This window comes from Colobus angolensis, unplaced genomic scaffold, assembly GCF_000951035.1.
Source record: "Colobus angolensis palliatus isolate OR3802 unplaced genomic scaffold, Cang.pa_1.0 Scaffold59, whole genome shotgun sequence".
Taxonomy (NCBI): Eukaryota; Metazoa; Chordata; class Mammalia; order Primates; family Cercopithecidae; genus Colobus; species Colobus angolensis.
In genome coordinates, this window is record NW_012119487.1 from 10,181,672 (window position 1) to 10,189,602 (window position 7,931).

Genomic DNA, 7,931 nt, shown 5'->3' on the forward strand with positions numbered 1-7,931 from the left:
GGGAGGTGGAGGTTGCAGCGAGCCGAGATCGCGCCATTGCACTCCAGCCTGGGCAACAAGAGTGAAACTCTGTCTCAAATAAAAAAAAAAGAGACAGAAGAAAGTCTTTGGCCAGGCATGGGGGCTCACACCTGTAATCTCAGCACTTTGGGGGTCTGAGGTGGGCGGATCACTTGAAGTCAGGAATTTGACACCAGCCTGGCCAACATGGCGAAACCCAATCTCTACTAAAAACACAAAATTAGCCAGGCGTGGTGGCAGGCACCTGTAATCACAGCTAGTCAGGAGGCTGAGGCAACAGAATCACTTGAACCAGGAGGCGGAGATTGCAGTCAGCCAAGCAAAAAGAGCAGAGCTCCTTCTCAAAAAAAAAAACAAAAAAGACTAAAGCCTTCACAGGGCCCCAAACCTCACCCCTAGTTGCAAAGCAACTGCCTGGAAAGGCCTACGGCGGCCCCTGCAGCAGGACCCCTGGTGGGGTGGCTGGGCAGGCCTGAGGGGAGCTCTCCCATTCCTGCCAGCTCATTGCACACGGAAACCGCCTTACCTGGTAAAATGATGGCAGCACCGATGTCGGCGAGTTCCTGAGAGAATAGAGCCGGTGGGCTCCCCAGAGAGCCATGCCCACAAAAAATACGGCTCCTCTCAGCAGGGGCGCGTCCTCCATGTAGGCTCTGAAAGCGTACCCCAGAGAGACACAATGTGAGCAGGGCTCTGGCCCAGGGTCCGCCGTGGACGTGTGAGGCTGCCAAGGCTCCTACAGCAGCCCCAGAAGTCCCTGTGCTTGGGGGGCCGGAGCACCGCTGGGGAAGGGCAGGGAACAGAGGCCAGCGGTAATGCTCTCGTTCACTCTCACGCACAGGCGGCAGCCCATCACTGCTGACCACGCTGTGAGCTACAGGTCATGCCAGGGACAGGAACGCGGCGAGAGGGATGGCCCACAGCCTCACAGTCTGGGGGAGACAGGCACCAGCCACACAGTCTCCCAGGTGAATGCAAAATCTCTTCCTCCAATCACAGGCAAGAAGAAAAGCCACGGCAAAAACTACTCAGGGAGGTGGGGGAGTTAGTGACCACGCTAAGACCTCAGGAAACAGAGGAATTCGGCAAAGGTGGAAGAACCTGCTAGTAAGAGGAATCAGGACATGCACAAGCCCTTGGTGGATGGGAGAAGGCAAGACGAAGGAAAGGAGAGATGCAGGGGCTGGGGCAGGGCTGGGAGAGATGCAAGGCTGAGGCAGGGCTGGGACCCAGGGCCTAGTTCTATGGGAGGAGGGAGGGAAAGATGCAGGGGCTGAGGCAGGGCTGCGGCACTGCTGGGCCCCCAGGACCTGGTTCCATGGATGGAGGGAAGGAGTGAGGCAGGGCTGGGAGAGATACAAGGGCTAAGGCAGGGCTGGGCCCCAGGGCTGGTTCCATGGGAGGAGCTTGCACCCTGAGGGCACTAGGACCCATCTGGCTTCCGACAAAGGGTGACAGAGGCCACTCGGGTGCTGCGTGGAATGGGCTTCAGGAGGCGTGGATGGAAACAGGAGAGCAGGAGGAAGGGGATCTGGCAGCAAGGGTGGGAGGCCAGGGCATGCGCAGAGCTGAGTCATCTCTCAGGGCTAAAGCAGCAAAAGTGGCCACAGTCTGGCTCTGGGGGTGAGGGGCAAGGGCAGCGTCAAGGCCAAGACCTCGAGCCTTGCCTTGTAACAGGCTAAGCCGTGGGGGAGCGCGCTGGAGGATGTCCGAGCGCAGGGCAGGCACTGAGCTGGGTGTGGATATTCTGTTGGAGGAAGGAGAGGACCCGGGCTCGCTCCTAGAAGTCACGGGCTTCGCTCTAGTGGCAGCCTCTGGAACAGCTGCCCGAAAGGACAAGGCTTCTCTAAGCCAGTGTGTGCCCAGCAGGGACACCAGGGCTGCCCCGAGGGCTGTGCTGTCCTCCGCCGCCCTGCGCCCCACCCACCACACTCACCTGTCCTCCATGAGGTGGCACATGTTGTAGATGGCGCTGTGGCCCAGGTGGGTGCCAAGGAGGTTCCGCATCAGCTGCAAGACACGATGCATGTCAGGGGCTGGCAGGCACAAGCCCCGCCCCCAGCCCCAGTCCCTCTGCTGGCCCCACTTGGCTGCTGCCCTATAGCCACCCAAGGTCCAGCCAGCTCACCACCATCTCCTCCCAAATACAGAGGCAGCAGGGTTCTCAAAATGCCACCAAAACCCTGACCTCAGCTCAACTGCCTGGGAAAATGACCCTGGCTGTCCCTCAACAGGCCATTGTCTGGCCGCCCCAAGAATCAGACAGCCATTCATGGGAGACAAGATGGCCCTTGTCCCGTCCATGTGCCCTCAGGAACCTTCCAGAGCAGTTTCAGAGACCTCACCTTCCAGCAAGGTTCGCAGAGCTCCTTGACGTTGATGGTGCGGCAGAGGGTGACGATGAACAGCGGGAGGCTCTCAGCTGGCAGGCAGTTGTAGCAGACCACGGCGTCCAGCACCTGCAGGGAGACCTGGTGGAGAGGGAGATGGCTTACGCCGGTCCTACCCCAGCTCCTCCCCACAGGAGAGGACACCCAGGCCTCCTTCCCACCTCCTTCAGCCTGTGCTGCCACCTCTCCCCACTGCCATAGCAGCCTCTCTCCAAGCCACCGGGCGAGCGGGCATGTGGGAAGCACCTGACATTCCTTGTCACTGTGGGTCATCGATGCTGTCATCCACCCTGAGCTACAACTCCACATGGAGGCGCCCGGCTATCCTGACCTACGTGGAGGACTCCTGAGGCTCAGAGAGATCGAGCAGCTTGCCCAGGGCCACACAGCCAGCAGCTGGCACACAGGGCTCAATCCCCAAGCCCCAGCCTCCCAGAAACCAGGGTGAAAGGGGCCAGCCCTGGGGAGGGGAGGCACTGACCTCTATGTCCACAGAGGACGCGGTCCGGACGCAGAGCAGGCAGATCATCCTGCAGGGAGCAGCAAGCTCAGTCCCGGCAGCGCGGCCTGGAGGTCCGAGCCGCCACGGGCTGTGGTTTAGTCACTCTATGATGCCAATAACACACACGGCTCATCCTCCCTGGGGGTCCCACCCACCCAGCAAGCACTCAGGTGCCTGCTATGCACCAGCCACTGCTCTCGGGGCTGGGTGTTCAGCGTGAGTGAGACAGAGGCTCGGCCCGCACAGATCTCATGCAAAGTTCTGAATGAACAACAACGAAAAGATAACCAAGACATTAGGTGATGGCTAAAAAGACGACAGCTATGTACTTTTCCTGTTTTTTTTTTTGAGATGGAGTTTCACCCAGGCTGGAGTGCAATGGCATGATCTCCGCTCACTGTAACCTCTGCCTTCCGATTTCAAACGATTCTCCTGCCTCAGCCTTCCGAGTAGCTGGGATTACACGCTCCCACCACCATGCCCGGCTAATTTTTGTATTTTTAGTAAAGACGGGGTTTCACCATGTTGGCCAGGCTGGTCTCGAACTCCTGGCCTCATGATCTGCTTGTCTCGGCCTCCCAAAGTGCTGATATTATAGGCGTGAGCCACTATGCCCAGCCCAACCTCTACTTTTTTGGTGGTTTCAACAACTTTAATCACTGCGGAGCTGAACTTAGGACCATCATCAGAACAGGATCTCAATTATTTTCTTACTGAACCATCCTTGCGATGTGCTCATCGAGGTAACAGCTGTTGAACTTGACCAGGTTCACCAGCACCAGAAGGAATTCCGAGGACAGGCCAGCATCCATCCACCGCAGGACAAAGTCCGCTGGGGAGAGACGGCGGCGGGTTGCGAGGACGCCGAATCCGCATCTCCCACTCACCTCCACCTCCCCACGCAGGAGAGCGCGTCCAAACCCACCTCCCCACGCAGGAGAGCGCGTCCAAACCCACCTCCCCACGCAGGAGAGCGCGTCCAAACCCACCTCCCCACGCAGGAGAGCGCGTCCAAACCCACCTCCCCACGCAGGCGCGTCCAAACCCACCTCCCCACGCAGGAGAGCGCGTCCAAACCCGTCACTGCCAGAAACCACACCATCAGTCCCCCAGGAGCAACAGGCAGACCACGCACTGGGCCCGAAGAGGCTCAGGGGAGCCCAGGCAGGCCGGCTACGCACCGACACTAGGATCTACCACCCCTGGGGCTGCACAGGATCTGCACCGAGGCGGCAGCAGGAGTGTGTGCCGTACACTCAGGGCCTGACCCAAGGCTGGTAGACGCCGACATCACCAGATTCCCGGGCGTTCCCCACCCCCACCAGAGCGCTGCTCGGAGGAGATGTGCGCACACTTGGCAGCCAGCCACGTCACCTCAGACAGGAAACCTGATGGTGGACACCTGGCCAGCTTAACACGTGCCTCGGGGCCACTCAGGCCACGCAGATGAGCCCAGGTGCACGGAGCAGCATGGGTATACTCGCTACCCGCCATCCCTGAGAACTGCAGCCCCTCCCCAGCCCCAGGTCCTTCCCATCCCAGAAACCTCACACCCAATCTGGCACCCACCTAGCTCTTCCTCCAAGTAGGTGATGTGTCTCCCATTGTCTGTGAGCGCCTTGAAAACATCCAACCTTTCATGGAGGTCTTCGTTGGAAGGGTAATCCTTGATGACCTTAAAGAAGAGGGCTCTGAGGACCCCCAAACGCTCGCCCTAAAGACAAAAGCCACAGGATCAGCAGAGCCTGCCAGCGTCTCCCACACAGCTGCCAAGAAGTCCCTGAAGTGCAGGGGCGCCCAGACTCCAGCCCTGGTCCCCTCTCCTTCCCACAGGAGCGCCCTGCAAGGGACAGGTCTGCAGCATCAGTGGTGTTCAGGGCAGGGGGCTGGATGTACTGGTGGATGGGAAGCAACTGCTGTGTGTTGGGACCTGGCACAGCGGGTGGCACAGAGCAGGAGACGACACAGCTCCTGCCCGACCTCTGCACTCGGTCCAGGGCAGACAGCCTTGTGCTCACAGACTGAGGACAAAGCCTAAGTGGGGAAGCCCCAGAGAGCCTGTGAGAGTGGACGGCCCTTCTGAGCAGCTGGCACATGAAGGAGTGGACGTGGCCACACAGAGGAGGCAGGAACACCAAGAGGCCTGGGTGTTCAGGGCCAGCCAAGACCAGCACAGCTGGAAAGCAGTGAGCAGGGGAGCAGCCCCGAAAGGGTACAAGGGCAACACAACACGCAGCCCCACACCAGCTGCCAGGTACGGTCTCAGCACTCTGCGAGAACTGCCTCATGATCCCCAGAACATCCCATAAGAGGAAGGTGCAGTGACCATCTGTTTACCGGCGAGGAGGCAGGGTGCCCACAGTCACACAGACCTCATGCCAACAGGAGACCCCACAGGCCATCCAGCTCCAGAGCCCATCAGCCCCTAGACCCTGTGCCCAGCAACTCACTGAGGCAAGAGTCCAAACACGGCCCAGCAGGGACAGGACGGTCAGTGGGCGGCCTGACGTCACCCTCCCAGCGTCACCCCGGGGCTTACCTGCCCCTGAACGATGGCCTTCAGCAGAGCCAGCACCGCGTGCCGGGCCTCCAGCGGCCGTTCTGGCTGCAACAGATCCGCGACCGCCTTCCAGAGCGCTTCCACTGCATGCTGTCACCAGCAGAGGGGACAGTGGTGAGGATGTGCTCTCCAAGAACCCTGGCCCCGGCAACTGGAACAGTGCCGTGAGCAAAGGACAGGGTGGAACAACGGGGGCTTGGGACTTAGAGCCCCACCTCTAAAGCTCGTATCTCCTGTGTCTCCTGCAGCCTGAGATGACCACAGGCTTGGGAGGAGGAATGGCTCAGAGCTGCCTCAAACCCCAGCAGGTCCCTTTAACCCCCTCCAGGTGACAGACTGGGGGCTGAGAGGAGAGTAGCAAGCCAGGGCAGCGATCCTGGCCTCACCTGGACCAGCAGGGAGTCCCACTAGAGCTGCCGGAACGCTGACAGGAAGTCATGGGACAGTCTCAGAACCACAAGCGCACACCGAGCCCTAGGCCTGCAGCTGACCCAGAATCCCTACTTGTGGCTTTCCTCTAGTGAACATGCCAGCATCGGGTCCTCGACCCCACGCCCCTGCCCAGCCTCTGCTGCCTGCCTGACCTGCTGAGAAAGAGAGCCGTGTGGCTTGCTGAAATCTGCCTCCTCTAACTGCCACCCAGCCTGTGGGGTGCTCATCCCTGCTCCCTAAAGCTGCCAGAATCAGTCTCACTCGGCAGGGGTTTGGGCTGGCTCTCACCACCTTCTCTTCTCCAAATTAACCACCAGCCACGGCTTTCAGACCACAGGCTCACTCCTGGCCTTCCTCCTCTAAGGAGGGCAACGAAAATAGCCATGTTCTGGCCAAGTGCAGTGGCTCACACCTGTAATCTCAGCACTTGGGGTGGCAGAGGGGAGAGGGTCGCGTCAGCCAGGAGTTTCAGACCAGCCTGCGCAACACAGTGAGACCCTGTCACGACAAAAAATATAAAACTTAGCCAGGCGTGATGCCACACGCCTGTAGTCCCAGCTACCTGAGCGGCTAAAGTAGGAGGATCGCGTGAGCCTCACAGGTTGAGGCTGCAGTGAGCCATGATTGTGCCACTGCACCACAGCCTGGGTGACACAGTGAGACCTTGTCTCTAACCAAATAACAAAATGGCCGCGTTCTTTTACACGTCATCTGACCAACATCCCAATCAATTCAAGACAACTGGCACTCTCACCTCCTTTGTCTATTGACAATACTCCTGCAGTTGCAACCTCAGCTGCAAAGACGCGCGGACACAGGGCCCGGGACCATCCCAGCCTCGGAGGCCTATTCATCTACTCACAGGCTGCCCCGGGCCCACACAAACAACTCTCAGAACAGGACGCAGGACGCTTATTCTTTTTTTGTTGTTTTTTGAGATGAAGTCTTGCTCTGTTGCTCAGCCTGCAGTGCCATGGCACAATCTCAGCTCACTGCAACCTCTGCCTCCTGAGTTTAAGCGATTCTCCTCCCTCAGCCTCCTGAGTAGCTGGGATTACAAGTGCCTGATACCAAGCCCAGGTAATTTTTATATCTTTAGTAGAAACGGGGTTTTGCCATATTGGCCAGGCTGGTCTCGAACTCCTGACCTCAGGTGATCCATCCACTTTGACCTCCCAAAGTGCTGGGATTACAGGCGTGAGCTACCGCGCCTGGCCAAGGACACCTATTCTTTACACTTATCCTTGCTAGCGTGCGGCCAGCATGTTTCAGATGAGCTGCTGCAGAGAGAGCAATCACTCTGCTCTTAGCAGATCTCAGCATGAGAGGTCCAGGTCTTCTCACTACTCTCCCACACACAAATGCTGGGCAAGGCAAGGTTAGAGCCCTCAGGTGCTGCACCAGCAACCTGCACTCCCAAAATGACCACTTCCCGTCCTGTCCACAGGTCATCGGGAAAGTACGGCAATGTTTGCCCAAAATAAAAATTTCTATGTCCGTGAGGTCGACCAATACCACCGACCAGTCACCCTCCCAAAGTGGCACCAAGACCAGCGTGCCTAGGATTGTTCTCTGTGGCTCTGTGGAACGAACCCCTTCTTGATTTTTCTAGGCCTGAACTTATAATAGGAGAGGGCGAGTAAGCATGCATTTCTATCAGCCACTACAAACTCTTCCTTCTTTTCTTTTTTTTTTTTTGAGACAGAGTCTTGCTCTGTCGCCCAGGCTAGAGGAGTACAGTGCGGCGATCTCGCCTGACTGCAACCTCCACCTTCCAGGTTCAAGTGATTCTCCTGCCTCAGCCTCCTGAGTAGCTGGGATTACAGGCATGAGCCACCACACCCAGCTAATTTTTGTACTTTTAGTAGGAATGGGGTTTCGCCATGTTGGCCAGGCTGGACTCGAACTCCTGACCTCGTGAACCATCCGCCTCAGCCTCCCAAAGTGCTGGGATTACAGGTCTGAGCCACTGTGCCCAGCTTTTTTTTTTTTTTTGAGACAGAGTCTCGCTCTGTCGCCCAGGCTG

At 58.3% G+C, this 7,931-nt stretch overlaps 1 protein-coding gene across 1 annotated transcript in view; it reads right to left on the minus strand.

Moving 5' to 3' along the window:
- The window catches only part of TSC2 (tuberous sclerosis 2), a 48,420-nt gene that overhangs the window by 29,902 nt on the left and 10,587 nt on the right, over window positions 1–7,931 (minus strand). Inside the window, exons 4-10 of the mRNA XM_011962468.1 lie at window positions 5,453–5,563; window positions 4,483–4,627; window positions 3,628–3,745; window positions 2,893–2,941; window positions 2,367–2,492; window positions 1,958–2,031; window positions 548–674 (exon numbers count right to left, since the gene is read on the minus strand). Of these exons, the coding sequence (XP_011817858.1) occupies window positions 548–674; window positions 1,958–2,031; window positions 2,367–2,492; window positions 2,893–2,941; window positions 3,628–3,745; window positions 4,483–4,627; window positions 5,453–5,563 (750 nt within the window). The remainder of the gene's footprint in view (window positions 1–547; window positions 675–1,957; window positions 2,032–2,366; window positions 2,493–2,892; window positions 2,942–3,627; window positions 3,746–4,482; window positions 4,628–5,452; window positions 5,564–7,931) is intronic.